At 35.2% G+C, this 18,144-nt stretch overlaps 1 protein-coding gene across 1 annotated transcript in view; it reads left to right on the top strand.

The window, feature by feature from the left end:
- Positions 1 to 18,144, top strand: part of LOC139978251 (ras-specific guanine nucleotide-releasing factor 2-like) — a 154,024-nt gene that overhangs the window by 68,779 nt on the left and 67,101 nt on the right. The window contains exon 4 of the mRNA XM_071988257.1: positions 9,093 to 9,240. Coding sequence (XP_071844358.1) covers positions 9,093 to 9,240 — 148 coding nt within the window. The remainder of the gene's footprint in view (positions 1 to 9,092; positions 9,241 to 18,144) is intronic.

The raw sequence follows: 18,144 nt of genomic DNA on the forward strand, positions 1-18,144 counted from the left end.
TCATATATAGAGAACATAAAACTAAACCAGGAAGAAAACTACAAGGTTATGTGCAATAAAAAATATCTACATGGCTTAATTGGTATTTATATTGGATATATACATTCTCTGAAAGCAGCAAAACAAAAAATGTATATGGTAGTTTAAGTGAAAAAAGAGAAATGAAAAACGTTGTTGTTGCGTTATAGACGAGACTACAGTAAGATAAGGATGTGGTAAAACCAATGATATATGATGTAAAGGAATATAAAATGCTTGCCTGCTTGAATTCTACAGAGATATTTTTTATTTGAATAATTTTTATTTCTGTGACCTTAAGTTTACCTAACATTCCAAATGGAAAAACAAACTGTTTACAACAAGATGATCATGCCCCTTCAGGTCAAAGGTTATTTTTGTATACATTGTGTCATGTGTGCAAAGTTGTTTGAAAACAATAAAAAGAAAATGCTTCTCCTTCAACTAAGGTTGCAGAGAATTGGTAAGTAGTGGATCCATTTTGCATCTTAGCTTACCTGTCTCTCCACAACCTCAACACTCTTGTCAACCATATCTAGAGTGAACTGTAAAACTTTTAACACTGTACACCCTCAGTGACGTTTCACCACCCGGTTCTTCTCATTCTACCAGCTAGAAGAATTCTAGAAGTGTGTTTTCATACAGGATGTTTAATCTGGTCATATCGCTACAATCTGTAACAATACATGTGTCCATCAAAATACTGAAACAGTATCCCTCAATCACAATACAAACACTACTGTACTCTACATCTTAAAGGCATTAAAGACTCGCCCCAAACTGCGTGCCGCGCTCTGAAAAAGTTAACTTTCCATTGCTTGCAAGTGAAGTTTTCTTCTTTTCGCTACAAAATGCAGACAGTAATGAAACGTGATACCTTGTTATCTTTGATCTAGACTTGAGATGTCCATTGCTGCTATGTACACTGTGTTGTGGGTATTGACTGTAGCTGTATGTACTGACTGTACAATAGTGTCTAATTACCGATGGTACAGTAGCAAGCTGTGTGTGTATTTTCTGGAATCGATGGTGGAGTTTAACACTTCTGTTACACCTCATTCGACACTAGGTCAGATTACCGGCATGAGACATTTCTTTGTGCGCGAGTCTTCACACCCTTTAAATTTATATTTGATATTTTCCCATACAATTATATATGCCCATTTTTGTATCGCATGTAGCTACGCAATACCGTTGAACATCCCTGCTTGATATGTCATCTAGCTGAAATTTTTGTTTAATTATATTTGGGGATAAATGTCATATGTCTTTGAAATTTGACTATTATTTTGATGTGTCAGAAAATATATATACTGTAACAAGGTTGATTATAGGATGGGGAAGAATATGGACAAGGATCGAGTCAGCTTCCAAAAATGTATTTCGTGCGGATCCCTCAAAATTGCGATAAAAACATTTCAGATGTCAGATCCTTTTTAATATCATAAAGCTATAAGTCTGCCTAGTAGTCAGAGTAATGAGGTCTGTTCCAATAGTATATAGAATGTAGTTATCGTGATGTTTCTTTGAAATTGGTCAATGTGATCTAGAAATTAGGTCATAGAAAATAATCAAGATATTAGATATATATATAGAATTTCATTTAAAAAATGTCAAATTTTTATATTACAGTCATCGTTTTATAGAAGGTTCGTTACCCTTTCTGGAGAACATTCAAATCCATTATTAAAAGCCTTTTTTATATCTTTCTTAGAATTAAAAAGCCACATCTCCATAATGAGATGGTTCTTGAGACAGAATCTCGACTACAGCTGTGTGAGACTAGCTGTGTTATAAATAAATTGTATTGACGTACTTGGCTCGAAGCTAGCATATATACCGTAATAATAATAATCTGGAGTAACGGATACAGCCCAGTTTATTTTGCTCATAAATAGACAAAGATATTGGAGCTTTATTAATAAAGTGTTTGTTAATTTTTTGTGCTTGCAATATTGACATATCTTCAAGATATTTAGTTATATATATATATATATATATATATACCATAGCAAAAAGAAAAGCTGCAGCAGTGAGGCTGAACCCTATCAAACAAAATAAAGATTATCCCTATATAGACCAGCAGCCTTGATCTACTATGTAAGACCAACAGAACAGGTGTTTTGAAACTGCAGAGCACGAAAGATTTAAGTCTTATACAGGTACAGCCTGGCTGCAATGATGCTGCAGCCCCCTCATGAAGCATCCTACTTTTGACACAGTGCGTTTAATACTTAATTTATTGATTTATATTCTAACTATCTCGATCCACACAAAAACAGCAGCATTGATCTACTATGTAAGACCAGCAGTACCTTTCATTTTGAAACTGCAGAGCATGAATGATTTAAGTCTTCGCAGCCTTGCTGCAATGATGATGCAGCCCCCTAATGAAGCATCCTACTGTTGACACAGTGCGTTTAATACTTAATTTGTTGATTTATATTCTACCTTTGTTGATGCACACAAAAACAGCAATCTTGATCTACTATGTAAGATCAGCAGTACCGTTTGTTGTAAAACTGCAGAACACAAAAGATGTAAGTCTTATACAGCCTGGCTGCAATGATGCTGCAGCCCCCCTAATGAAGCATCCTACTGTTGACACAGTGCGTTTAATATTTAATTTGTTGATGTATATTCTACCTATCTTCATGCAAACAAAAACAGCAATATTGATCTACTAAATGTAAGAGTTTTGTTGTCATAACACTTATTATATATGCATACTATACTTTTGATAAGCCACAATTAAGTGAAATATCCTTGCTAGGAACAATAAGATTCTTGTATTTATACTCTATGCGGACATAAAACTACATAATAGAACCTTTAGCTGTTGTACCAAACAAGTGTATCTATAAGTATACACATATCAGTGACTTTTTTCAAGTAGACGTTTGTAAATTGCTTTGTGATAAATTGTAATACCATTATCAATAATAGAGTCCTGTCATCAGTGTAGATCATTAGCTCGACTAACGATGCAGATCGTTAGCTTAATTGACTATCCCATATCTAAATTCAAATAGTGATGAGAAAATTTCTTTTAGGTCGACAAAGTCATCAAATGTAATGGAATCATTAGTATTGCATCTCACTGATGAATGTCAAGGTGATAATGAAAAATGTCCAGAAGTCTGAATTTTTGATTAATTGCAATCTTAGTTTGAGCAATGTTGAAGATGAAAGAAACCCCAGTTAGAAAACTTGCTACTTAAGCATTTGGAAATTGTAAATTTGGAAGGGGGTCATTGGGATGCAGTGCAAGAATGTTACCAATAGTTGTAAGCTAGGTAGATTGGAGTGCATATCGAACAGGGACAGGTAAGCATTGTCATTCGTAAATATCCAAACCAGTAATTTTGGGATCTTAAGTATGGCTTAAAAAATGTGTACCTTTCTCAATTAGTAATGTTTATTTTTTTTTCATCAAAAATTGCAAACCAACCACTAATTAATACTAAATATAATTTCTATGGTCTTACTGTTAATTTTGACCCATCAGGAGCGATTGCTACCAAATTTTGATATTTTGTGCATGTGTGTGGGAGGAGGGGGAGGGGGAGGAAGATTGGGAATTGGGGGAAGGAGGGAAAGGTTGGGCATTGGGGGAAAGGAGGGATTTAAGGTCCCTCTGGTGTTTCACTTCTCTATCAATTAAACCCTGTAATTAAAGTTTATCAGCACATAGAAGAAGATGAAGAAAAAAAAACTGGGTTTATAGGGCTCTATGCATGCATTTCACTGAAAGCTGGATTAACCAATATCAAGTTAACTGTTTTAATAGCATCAGGTGAAATATTGCTTTCAGCTTGATGAAGTACCTGGGATGAAGTTGTACTTTAGGGCTCTATTTAAATGTTAACCTTGCGTGCTGTTTGCATTATTTATTAGCAATTTTTATTGAGCATATATTTAACATGAGATACTTAATTATTATTATTTGCTGTTTTTGTGAAAGTTTCACACACTATAGCCTGGTTTACCAATCACAACCCATGCTCTCGGGTGTAAAACAATGAAACACTTTCAATTGAAGAAGAACCTCTGTGTGTTTGCATTATACCCTGAGCTTGGTATCTAGCACTTGCAATCACCTCCCCAATGGAAGTTGAGGTATTTTATAAGCTGTTTCATGTCCAGTACTACTAATACTGTACTACCTAATATTGTATCTAGTTAGGTGCGTAGTCAGCAGCAGAACACACCGAGCTTCAGTCTGTACCCCAGCCCCCTCCCTCTTGATTCTATTATATCGTGAGGTTCAAATCAAGGAGTCTGATCAGCATTTACACTGCAAATTGCACACAATCTCCGGGTTCAACTCTGTGCTCATTCTAAAGTGTAAACTGGACTTAAATGGTAGCATGTCTCGATTACCATCTATACAATATTTTCTTGACATTGTAATTGGCTGTGTGCACAATTGTAACAGTAACTTTGTTGTTTGGAGCTCCGCCTTAAAAAGTTTCCTATTAAATTGTGTTTAGTATTTACTTCACTCCTCTCTTAACTGTTTCCTCCCAACCTCAGCACTCTTGTTCTACCGTGTCTAGAGTGAACTGGTAACCATTTAACACTGTGCTCCCTCTGTGACCCGACCAAGTTGGTCAGTGACCTCCCTTCTCATTCTACCACCCACAGCGTTTAGAACGTTGGTTTTCGACTTGGATTTTTATCTGCTGGAATCTTTTTTGCTGGTTTAAATTTGTGAATTAGTCATTTACTACTACACATCACTTCCTATGTTTTTTTTACCATTGCATATTTAATTTCAAAGCACTAGTGAACAAAATGCTTATCACCGAGTTTTGTTCAATTTGAGATACTGTCATCATTTCAAATATTTTCCTGTTTCTTTTCATACTGACATGATAACAGCTATATAAATATGCAGTATGTTTCGTTCATTTTCTTTATGGACGTGTCACTCCGATTCTTAATTTAACAAGACACGCACACTCATGTTAAGCTTGTCAGATTTATAAACATTTCTCATATTAAAACTTGTTTTAGGGCACTCATGGGAGACTGAAAATTCCCCAATAATATTAAAAATTCATTTTCATCAAAATAAGGGATGGATATTTAAAATGAAATCCATATGTCAAAACTTGGGTTGTTTTGCTTAACAAAGTAAAAAAATATTCAATAGGGGAAGGGGCTTGGCAGGGGAGAATTTCATATGAGTGTATAGTCTGAATTGGGGTCAAAGCCTTGATCATCAGAATAGGCTTTATCATCAGAATAGGTAGGAGGAGGTCATGAGCAATTGCCCAGAGGAGGGTCAAGGGGGCACAATGCTGAATTGTTACCAGTTATTAGGCTAGGTAGACGGGAAATTGCAATAGTAGAGTTACGACTGGTGAATTTCATAGTTTGTAAAATACCCAAATCAGGGAGTTTTAAGGTTTCAGGGGTTAATTGTAGTTCATACACTCCATCCTTCCATGTAAATCTTACTTGGGGTGACAGATGTCATTAGATTGACATGAATTAATTTCATCAAATACTGTCACATCTATTCCTGCTTTATTTTTAGTCCTTTGCATTTTTAATTGTCAACGAATGTGTTTCTTCATATAAATTTCACGAGGTATTAAAATTCAGATATATGATCACCATACCATGAATGAATTGAAATGATAGCCTTTTCTGATGGGATTAGTTTGAATACAAAGACTGTAATTTAACTTTTGGAATAGAGGTAAAATTATTCTAGCTTTATTCTGTTCTTGAATTTACATTCATGAAGGAAAGTCAGCTAGATTTATTTATAATATGAAGGTTGGGGTGAGTGGATGAAAATGTGTTGGCAGCAACTACAAGTAGTTTTAAGTTTATGGAGAATTTCATGTACACTGGTTTCTATGCAGTTGTTTAGGTTAATTATTATCTGAGTAATTAGTGAATTTGATTCTGTTCTCAACATTTTGTCGATTAATCATGCATCCATGATTTTAAAGAAATATATTTATATTTTCCCTCCCAACTTCAGCACAAAACAGATACAAAAGTTCACAAACAACAGAAAATAACAGCACTGCACACTAAAGATACACTGTACAACTCCAATTGCCTAAAAACTATTCAGTTCCTCATCATTTAGATCCCCAATGGTAATAATAGTGGTGTTTCTATAGTGCACGGAAATAAGAACATTGTTCATGTCTCAGTCGACCATGACCACGTTTGGAGCATTTTGTGTATTTGTCATGCATGTTTAGTCTACCAATGTTACCAAGGAATGAATGGATTAATAGGGGTAATCAATTTGGTTGTTAACTGCCCATGTCAAAACAAAAAGTGTAGCATCTGCAAAATCTTGCTCAGCTGGAATGTATCAATAACAACCAATAGAGGATGATCTCTATACAGACATAAAGTGTCTATTATGTGAAACTGTGGAGCACAAAAGATTACACATCCTACTCAGTCTGGCTGCAGGAAGCTGCAGCCCCCTCAGCTTCCTACATTTGATGTGGTATTGATCTCTGTACAGACATAAACTGTCTATTATGTGAAACTGTGGAGCACAAAAGATTCACATCCTACTCAGACTTGCTGCAGGATGCTGCAGCCCCCTCATCTTCCTACATTTGATGTGGTATTGATCTCTGTACAGACATAAACTGTCTATTATGTGAAACTGGAGCACAAAAGATTACACATCCTACTCAGACTTGCTGCAGGATGCTGCAGCCCCCTCATCTTCCTACATTTGATGTGGTATTGATCTCTGTACAGACATAAACTGTCTATTATGTGAAACTGTGGAGCACAAAAGATTACACATCTTACTCAGCCTGGCTGCAGGATGCTGCAGCCCCCTCAGCATCCCTACATTTCATATGTTCTATTAAAATATGTTCTACTAAAATTCTCTTGAGGAAAATCAACATGCAAACATTTTTCTGACATATCATGCCTACAGCTAAAACACAATATGTTCGCATGTCTCATATTTAAAGTACTCTACGTTATGCTATTGTATAGGAGTTGGCGATCCTCGTTCGATTTTGAAAATGGATAAATGTGTTCTGGGTGACTGATGATGCAGAACGGCCTTCATCGGCTTCTTAATTACCGAACAATCTGAAGGCATTTATATCAGTAGTAGTGACCTTATCCTGTCTAGGTTTGGTACTTCAGTTTAACATACAGTATTATGGCATGATGAAGAAATGAAAAACAAGAAATGATAAAACAGTAATTGCATTAATTTATCTAGATGTGCATGATGACACATAGGCGGGAAGAATCATTTCTTGTATTGGGAGGAGATCAGCTAGATATAATATAGAACAATTGATATAAGGTATCACTGATTGGTTGATGTGATGCTGGAAGTATCAGAACAGTATACAATAAGAACAACAACAACAACAATAATAGTATGTATGTATGTATGTATTTTAGATCCTCCTGCAAGCAGGAACTAGCGAAGAAGCCTCATTGGCTTATCAAAGCCGCAAGGTGACCGAAGTCAGTCTCTTAGATTCATATTTAACGTCCATGATTATGAATTGTCAATTGTCAACAACTCTGTAACTGGACAACATACATTAATCTTGGAGTGACTCGAACTGGGGACCTTATGATTGAAAGGCACCGGCGTTAACCACTGAGCTAACACTCTTTAGTAATAACAATAATAGTGTGAATAACAATAGTTATATAAAGAAAACAATAGATAACAATAAGTACATCAACAAATAATAACAACATTGACAACTATAAAAACAATAAGATCAACAATAGCTCACCGTGGCATCCTTCCTACTCGTCAAGGCCGACTCTCTCAGTTCTCCTTGCCCCGACGGCCCGGCACAGCCATCATGCTCAGCGCCATTCATTTTCAGGGCTAGTTGATTCGGCAGGTGAGTTGTAACACACTCGTTAGCGAATGCCGACTTCTATGGCCACCGTCACAACAACAACAGCAGCAACATCTACATGAACATCGATAATATATACAACATTATAATAATACTAACGACAAGCACCATAATAGCTCAATAACAACAAAAACAAGGATAATAAGAACAATAATAATATTAACAATGACAACAATAAGAATAATACTAACAACAAGAACAAAAGCATGACAATTACCATAACAATTAATATATTTATAGTGAGTAAAAGAATACTTCAAAGCAATTTACACTGAAAGAGGTGCAATATGGGTGACAGATCCGAAAGAAGGAAAAAACTGCTAAATTTATAACACATGCTTTCTTTCCTCATATACTGTACATCTGCTATCATCTAATATTACTCTCAAATTGGTCAAGTCTTTAAATGGGGTACGTGGCTACCATCCATATAGGCCCTGACTTCTCCTTCCTCTTTTGACCATTCGTATGGTAAGATATCACCCAAAATTGGTTCATTTTTTCTCTTACTTGAGTCATTTTGGAATTGATTTACTAGTGCAACATTAATTTGCATGTACTCATCTTAGAGCTACTTGTTCTTACAAATTCTCCTATACTCACACTGTTATATTTATAATATATACAAGGTTGTTACCCTGTGACAAAGAAGCAAATGTTACAGTAAGACTAGCTTATATTGAGATAAGCAAGATTATCAGAAAACTGTCATTGCAATAATGAGAAAAGACAATTGAACCAAACAAATTGATTGTGTATCTTCATGTGACTAATTATACCAATATGTACATTACTATGTGCATATTAGTTGTATACTAATGGACTACGCTGCATTTGGTTGCATAATGTTACCAGCGGCTGATTTAGTATGTAAGAGAGAATCTTTATTACAAATTGCTGTTTGAGTGTTTGCATATTACCTGTTACATTTTGTTCAATCGTAGTTGAATTTGTCACTTTTGAAATCAATTGCAGATCTTTTTTCTCTTTTATTCTCTACATTTTCACACAAGTGACAGAGCTACAATTTCCAGTTTAATATCAGTTATTTCCCACAAGAGTGCCTGTAGCATTTAAGAATATCTTTTGTTACATCACGTCTGTAACTTCAAGTGTGTCATTAATCCAACCCTTCTCTTTTTGTTCTTCTCATTTTCTTTCCCCTTTCGACAGTTTTGAAGCCTTGTTGCTCCAGAAGGAGGAGATAGAGCAAAAGTACCTCCACCTTCTTCAGATCCTTGACAGCGAAAAGACAGCCAAGCTGAGCCTCAGACAACAATGCGAAGAACTCTCTGCAGAGATCACAAGATTGAAGACAGAGGTAAGGAAACAGCTCTATAAGGGTTAGCTGTCTTCTTAAGACATGGCCCTGAATGGTAGATTTAGTATAACTGGGAGGTCAAACAGTGTTAAAAGTTAAACAGGTTGCTAGGCTTTCTAGATTATAGTTTACTATGTGTGGTGTCAGTGGCAGGATGGGATCAATATTGGTGAAATTAATCACATAGTTATTATTTTAATTAATCACATTAAATCTTGCTGATTTGTTCGGCTTTGTCAGGAAAATTGCACTCTTCAAAACAAAAGTACCTTTGAATCTTTTCGTGAAATGTAAAGTTGTTTACGAGGTTGTAACTTTGGTCGGCAATCTGTTTCTTCACCAAACTCGTCGAGTATTAATTCGTCATGCTTGCAATGGATCAAACTAATTAAGACACACTTTCCGACATGATTATCAAGGAGCATTTATTAGTAATTAATGACTGTATGTAGTTTACAAAACTTTGTGACCCAACATGTGGACTCTCTTCATTATTAATTACAAAATTAATAACAAAATTTCCAAATTGTTTACTTTCTTTGGTTTGAAAGGGAATTTATTTCTGATAGTCAAGTATTTAATATACTTTTATTTTTATTATGAAATTTCAGTATCAAATTTTGCCAGCAATTTGTGGAAGTTTGCTGCATAAAATACTGCTCTAATTGACATGAATGCATGAAGAATGCACATTTGATATCATGGCACTCGATCTGCACACTTTATATAGAAAGCAAATTTTCTACTTAAGGTTTCTGAAAAAGCTTCAAAACAAAACATTCAAATCCTCATTAATTTAATTTTAATTTTATTATATAACCTGTCGTAAATATTACTGGATTTGTAAGCACCCTTTTGTAACCTTTAGAGCATTTTGCAATATTATCCAGACTAACAAAGCTGGTAAGTTATACTGCTGTTAACATGATCGAGTTTAGCATCTCATCTCACAAAGTGACTGTATAAATCTTTAACACAAGCACTGTAACCTTCTCACTGCAACTGTGACTTCAGTAAGTTTATAAGACTCCAGGTAGCAGCCATCGAAAGTTTCATAGTTCAACAAATGAAGAAATTATAAGGATTTTGGAGATATTTTGTTGTGCGTTATAACGACTCTTTTCTTAATTAGCGTGATAATCGCAGTAAAGTCTCAAGCAGCTCAGGTAGTTGATCTCGGTAGTTACCAATCTGTAGAAAGTGATGACTTTTGCCTGAAGTCTTACTTATACTGTAATTATCATAGGTTTAGACTTCTTTGCTAGCTGTACTGAAGAATGGCATGCTAATACGCTAATTTTTTCTGTTTTTTGGAAAAGAAAATAAGATTAGAAAAAAATACCTACAATGACAATCATGCAATAAACTAAGATATATACTTAATTTTTGCATGAAAATGGTTAGTTTTTACAGTGTAGATCTTTCATGGAAGAGTAATAATATGAAACAAAGTTAAAATGCTATGGACTATTACATAATGAACTCTTTGATCATCAGTAGCAGAGATAATAGTTGCTGTGATTTTACTGGTTAAGTTAAGAATATCACAAAATCATTCAATTGATGGAGGACTCCATGTATGACGATCATTTTCATGTTGTGAAGTCTTCACTAGAGAAGGAAACATATTCCTTGTACTTCCATGGCATCCTTACCAGTCTTTCCAGTCAATTACATGCATACACTATTATAAATCTGTTCATCTTTCTCAATCATCCTGAAAACTTCTTCCCTTTTTTAATATAAAAAATTTAAAAAAAATCAGTTTGCCATATATACTGTACATTTTGTGTGTGTATTATACACCCTAGTGTTATTTCATCTAACATAGTTTCATCAGGACTTCTTGCCCTGATAAATTACCCCATCGTTAGGCATGCATTCTACAACTTTAAATTGTGGTAATTTTGTTTCATTTAACCAATTTTGTAACCAACTTACCACTCCTGATTACATTTACAGTATTGCTGCATATATGGGATTCTCCCCTTCTTGGTCTGTATAGTCATAATGTGATAGAATTACATGCCAGCCCTTGGCGGCGTACCTTGGAATAGCCCCAGTGACTCTCTTTCTTCTGGGGCCAGATTTTCATTATCCAAGTTGTGCCTTACTTTAAGAATGAGGTTGATTTATTATGTAGCTAGCTGCTTTGCTGTAAGGACTTTCCTAATTGTATATAGTTTGTAGCCTTGCTCTTAAAGCTAATTTTAAGCTAACACTGTTTCTCTTTTGTGTACTTTGAGTACAGGGAGTAATTAAATTGAGCTTCATGTGACATTTTGAGCGTGCAGGGTACTTTAATTGGGTAAACGAAGAAGAACACAATTTTTCTATGGTAAGTTGGCAACTAAACATTGTAATGACATATGGGCATGGATAAGAAAGATTGATCAGAATTTAAATTTTCTTGCAAAAACAAAGCTATGTATGTGATAGTTTGTAGAGTATTGTTACTAAATATTGTAATCTAAAAGTGCAAAGTTTCTTTGAATAGATGCTGGGCTTTACCATCTTTATTTGGTACACTAGGTTTAGTTTTTAAGGGTAACTTTCTGGTGGTCTAAGATGTAATGTCAGAAAACTTGAGGTTGTTAACAGACAACCAACCTTCATTTTACCATTAAAAAGAAATACAATTGTAGATTATATAATTAAGCTCATAACATATTGATATTACATACATGAAAATCATAAATAAATTGTACCATGAACCTATCTTTACTTGTTGTTCGACTGCTATTAGCCTCCTGTTCTACAGTTGTTTGTTTACTATTCGAAACTAAATAACCCATCAGTCATAATAATATCACTGTCACATTTGAGCAGGTAGCAGTATTTGCATTTTATATTTCTAACAGACAAAGGTAGGCCCTTATGTGATGAATACTGTTCAAATACAATTATTAAATGTAAATTACTTGATCATTTCATTACTCCAGGGTTCAGGTAAGTAGCTGTAACAGTGTTGTAGCATGTGGAGTCATGTGGCTCATATGGTATTAAAGTATATTATGAAATTATTGCTACATTAGTTCTTTTCTGAGCCTTTCAGGGCTAGAAGGATTTAATCAGGGTTGGAGTGAAACTGTAATGAGCCTGGCCACTTCCACATATTAAAAGCCAAATTGGAACTGCATTTTTCTATCCTAAATTACTACAGTCTCAGTAAGTAGGGAATAATTTATCTGGAATCGTAATGCTATGCAAAATGGACAAATTGCTACACAAGTGCAGAGATTTATATAGCAGGTTTTGTACACAAGGACAGTATAGTAGTATAAATTTGTAAGAGACCAAATTCAAAGCTCTCAGAACTGCAATTCAAAATATGAAAGCTAACTTATTCACTGAGTAGTAGAGTTAGACTGACAGTTTTATATTATGACTCAGCTCAAAGTGGAATAAAACAAAAATTCATTCTTAGTATTTTGGACTTTATATCGGTAAAATGTTGTGATTTTACTTCATATTTCTTGTGCCCTTATTTTTTCTTTATAGTACTTGTATGCATGCAGAAAATAGACTGAACCTTTTATTATTATTATTAATATTATAAATGCAAAGAATCTTTTGATCCATGGTTGATTGTAAAGATCAACAATTTCAAGTTGAGGTTACATACTCAGAGCTGTAAACTGAAATGACATTTATAATTTGTATGTAGTTTAATATGAAATTGCTATGGATCACCTATAAATTCATGAGGCACACTTTTTATATTCCCTTGTGTGTACAGGCTGAATGATGGTTTGTTTAAATATAGGGCAACATTTGACATGACAGTGAGCTCCTTTATCGATGTATGTATGTGGAAGACTCAAGATATATTCAGTGTTTTTAATGAATACCAAAGAGAGAGAGAGATATGCAAGCATGTTTCGTAGGGTAGGCAATATAATCCCAGAATCGTCAGGAAATTTTTTCTGTTCCACTTCTTACTTCAAGAAAAGATTCTTTTCAAAGAGAAGGTACATTAATTGGGTCAGAAAATTTGTTGCGAAAAATGTCGTTCTTAATTGTGCAGGTGGTGCATGCACACCACATTTGGATAGCGGGTTTTGTGCTTAAAATTTGATTGTAATGTAATTCTGGATGCAAATATGTTGTTAAATTTGTAAATTGTAGGAATAGGATTAATAGTGGGCTGTAAGAAGGAAGTGGGTCATGGGGCTCAACTGTGCTGAAATTTTGTAAAAGTTTTGTAGGTTATGGGTTCAGAAACTTTCACCAGAAACATTAAAACTAACAAGATTCGAATGGATGAAAATCACACTGGAAAATACCGTTGTATAAGCCTTGAGAATGGTAGATTTGAGAGGGAGAGGAGAGGGGACATAGAGCCTGAAGTAGGTCAGTGGGGAGCACAGTGCTAAAATGTTACCAACTTTTGTAGGCTAATAAGATGTGAGTGCATATGTAGTATGGAGACAGGTAAGTATCGTCCTATGTAAAATACCCAAACCAGCAAGTTTTGATGAGGTGTGGGTATATTGAAAAAATAGTGACATTTTTATAGTATGTATTGTAACGCTGCCTTTGTCCTCGGGTGTGTTGTACGTAGATGCCTCTGGTGAATTCACCTTCGCTTTCGGGGAAGGATAAAGGAGGGAAGGGGCATATTCCTCTGGGCCGGAAACGGGGACAGGGGTAGGGGTATGGATGGAAGCTAGAACATTAAATACCAGAACAGGTTCTCTGTGTTCAAATCATTTTATTTTTAACAATATTTACAAAGTCTGACTGCACATCCGACGATGGCAACCATTTTGTTGCCTCGTTACAGTATCATTGCTCATTAAATACCATTTCTTACTCATTTTTGTTATTATATTATTTTATACTTTTGTGTGGTGAAATATGATGACTTTATATTGTGTTATTATCATTAGGGAGGTGACACAGAATATCAATGGAACTGAAATTGTTGATTTTCTTTACCATAAACAAGTAAATTATCTAAAGAAAGAAAACTAAGCATAAAAAATTACATCTTTCAGAAATTTGGAATGTTGAGGGATTTGACATAATATGCAAACACAAGATGGTCCATAGTACAGTGCAATTATGTGCAATCCACATATGGTATAAGAGTCAGTATATAAAATTGATTTGTATAAAGGGTGTGAAGACTCGCGCACAAAGAAACGTCACATGCCGGTAATCTGACTTTGTTTCCAATGAGGGGTAACAGAAGTGTTAGACACCACCATCGATCTCAGAAAATACACACACAGCTTGCTACCGTCGGTAATTAGACACTAGTGTACAGTCAATACATACAGCTACTGTCAATACCCAAAACACAGTGTACATAGCAGCAATGGACATTTCAGCTTTAGATAAAAGATAACCAGGTATCACGTTTCATTACTGTCTGCAGTTTGTAACGACAAGAAGAAACCGTCATTTGCAAGCAATGGAAAGTTAACTTTTTCAGAGCGCGGCATGCAGTTTGGGGCCAGTCTTCAATGCCTTTAAACATCAGGATAATTAAATATTTAACAAATCTCTGACCTTGCAGGATTTTTATGAGAAGCTTGAAGAGTGAATGAAACATTTTTTCAAAATAGTACCAATCCTTAAAGTATTGCGTGGTTACTAGACTCGTTGCACTACACTTGAAGACAGCATATAGATAGTATGGCTATCCACTTTAAAGCTATCATACGTATTTAGCACTTTAGAATGTACATAGACTAAGTCTAGGTGAGTCTTAATTTGTAATGAAACTGTTCATGACGTTTTCTGCTGAAATCACATTTGTTTGCACAACTATGAAGTTAACAATTCCATGTTATTAATTTATAGTTAATAATAATCTAGGAATTGGACAAAAGCACTTGTAGCACTTATTTTGTACTTGAGAGAGGGAAAAATTTGATGTTTTATTTAGAGCACCTGTTGCAGACACTAATTTGATTGGAGAATTTTCCTTTCAGTTTCCTTTAAATAACAAGGCCAAACATGTACAGGTTATTTGCAGACGTTACACAAGTTAATAATAATAATGATAGTAGTAATAAGTAAATCTTTTAGTGAATACTCTTTAGGTGTTATGGGTCGTAGGTATTATGGAAAAGATAATAATGCTTAGTCATTAAACTGCAACTCACCAAATTGACTATTCACAACAGATATTTCGAAGTCCAAAGATAAAAGGTTGCGGGCACAAAATATATATGAAAACGCAACATGCAAGTAATGAAAACAAATACTGCGTCACTACAACTCTAGCTACTAACTAATGATGTAGTTTGATTATTGGTCACAAAGATGAAGAATGCCTGCATATTAAGGATTAGCCCCCAAAAAATGTACTGTGAATGTTAAGACATCTGACATTTAAAGTACAAGATGGTGCACTAAAGTTGACTTACTTTGCTTCCTCACATTAAATGTCTCCCTATAACATCTGCACTAGCTATGTCCAGGGACGTAGCTAGGGGGGGAGCACTCCCCCCCTTTCAGTGTCGATTTTTTTTTTATAAACTGTCGTTTTTTTTAGCATGGTATTTTGTCAGTGCTCTTTTGATCTTGAATACTCGTCAGCTCCGTTAACTCAATTATAATCATAGTAACATTCACGCCTACTGATTCAACTACTTACTTAGTTTGGCATATGCAATAAGCTAAATTTAGCCTATAGCCTATTAGAAGCCTACAGTTGGCCACTGCGTAATAAAATACATATTGCCTACCTAACCGCACTCTATGGAATGTCACGAACCGTATGCACAACAACGTCGACAACGTTCGTTCTCATCCTTTCTATGATTTGTCTTAAGTTGTTGCACGAACAGCATGTTATGAGGCTAAGCTAGCAATCGTATGTGATACGCACTTCCTATAAATAATTATTACACTGCTAATACACTGCGATAACAATATTTGTTTTCAGGCCACTGCATATCTGGCTATATTACAAAATATGAAAGTTTATATTGTCCATCAGTTAAGTTCGTCAAATGTATTAAAGTCCAGACATTGGACAACAAACAAGAATCATATTACTGGAAAAATTGAAAAAGAGCACTGTGTTTGTCTTCTGATATATATGTAAAAGAACATGTGAAAGAATTCAAACAGGAAAAAAAAATCTGCTGATAATATCATATCATATGATCAGGGGCGTAGCCAGTATGTAGCACTGTAGGCCCGGGCCTACACTTTTTTGGGCCAAGTTATCTTTTTTTTTAAAAACACCCATAATTCAAATCGATAAGCTTGCTGGACGAGTTTAAGAGTCTATAGACAGGAAAAACTATTGACATGAACGTAGCAAGAATATGGCTAAATTAGGTGACCTATTCTTCTGTCATCTAGGCTGTCATTTCTATTGTGTACCGTTTCATTCAACACTCTACCCGACGAAAAAGTCTAGAATCCGATCTTGTCAGTTTTTTAACATCTAGTTAAGAACCCGTTAACGCAGATAATATTTCAGTTGAGAAAACAGTTGAGAAATTTGCATCAGATGGCAATCGTCGGATAGCTCTAGCCTTCTCTTATAAGGCTAACTTAAACATTTACTAGCTACAATTGTATCAAAGACAATTACTGGCTATAGTTGTATCAAATATATACATTTCTGGCCTGTCTTTGTATTTACAAGTATCAGAAGTTGAAAAGTTAGACTACTCTGTACATGTACAGTACCTCGCTAATTTTAAATACATTATGTGGTATTGAATTACGTACTATTTTAACTCGTTTGTTTTTGGGGTTTAAAAGTGATACTGAATGAGGTGTCTCAAGTTAGCAAGAGGCCAGGGAACCAGAATGAACACTCGGGAAGGGCCGTTTCCGGCCGTCTGGGGGGTTTGTAAAACCAAAATTTTCTTGTACGCTCCGCGCCAACCGATGGTGGCGCTCCGCTCAGATAGTCGTGCCTACAACTTTGAAAATCCATATCAATCGCAAAAAGTTCTCCCCCCCTTCAAATTCCTGGCTACGTCGCTGGCTATCACTCCCCCTCACCCCCCACCCCCCCGGTAAACATACCTCCTCATTCTACCAGGACCCAAAGGAAATGTCAAGTTGTGAACTAAAGGGCGCATGACTCATGGACGAATTTAAATATTTTAAAGCTAGGGCCTGTTTGTAAACACCATCCTTAAATCAAAGCATGTATACTAATTGGGCATGCGCTTCCAACTGTTTACATGCAGAATCTGACGGACCACCCAGTGTTGTTAACAAACAAACCTGTGTCTATGCTGACTTGTTGATATTATAAAGAAAACTTTAAGTTCTTCATTCTTTGCAAAAAGGACTAATTACTAATACTATTGTACAGAACCTGTCAAAACAGAAAGATAGGATTTTAGGCAATCCTGCAATGGTTTGTATGTATGTACAATGTTTATGAAAGCAGAATGTATGACCTGACACACTGATATGTTGTATTTTTGACTGAAAATAGCTTAACTTGGTCATGACCATTTGATCAAATGCAAAATGTGTTTTTACTTTCATTGTGTATATAATCTATATATGTTTGATAAAACATTGCTACAGCAGTCTATTCTTCTAACACAAAATACTGCTTCAGATAACATGCTTGCTGCAGTGCAGAAATGTAGAATGATTGTATGTAATACTTCACTTCAAAATGCGCAAATTCTTGCCATTATGCAAGTTACGTCTTATAGACTTGCAAATGAGAATGCACTTAGTAGGCTGTGTTTGGAATTTGCACTCATGAAAAAAAAAAAAAAATTAACTCCGAGCAGCTTGCTGCCCTATTACCAGCAGCATGTAGATCGGACGATGGGACGAAAGTCAAATATTCCCTGATCTCTAAGCTGTTTCACATTAGTGTCAGGCACTGAATTAAAGTCTTGCTGTAGTGTATCACTTTTTAATACTACATTTTGTATTGAACACGCAACAATCTGTTGG

Source organism: Apostichopus japonicus, chromosome 13, assembly GCF_037975245.1.
Source record: "Apostichopus japonicus isolate 1M-3 chromosome 13, ASM3797524v1, whole genome shotgun sequence".
NCBI lineage: Eukaryota > Metazoa > Echinodermata > Holothuroidea > Aspidochirotida > Stichopodidae > Apostichopus > Apostichopus japonicus.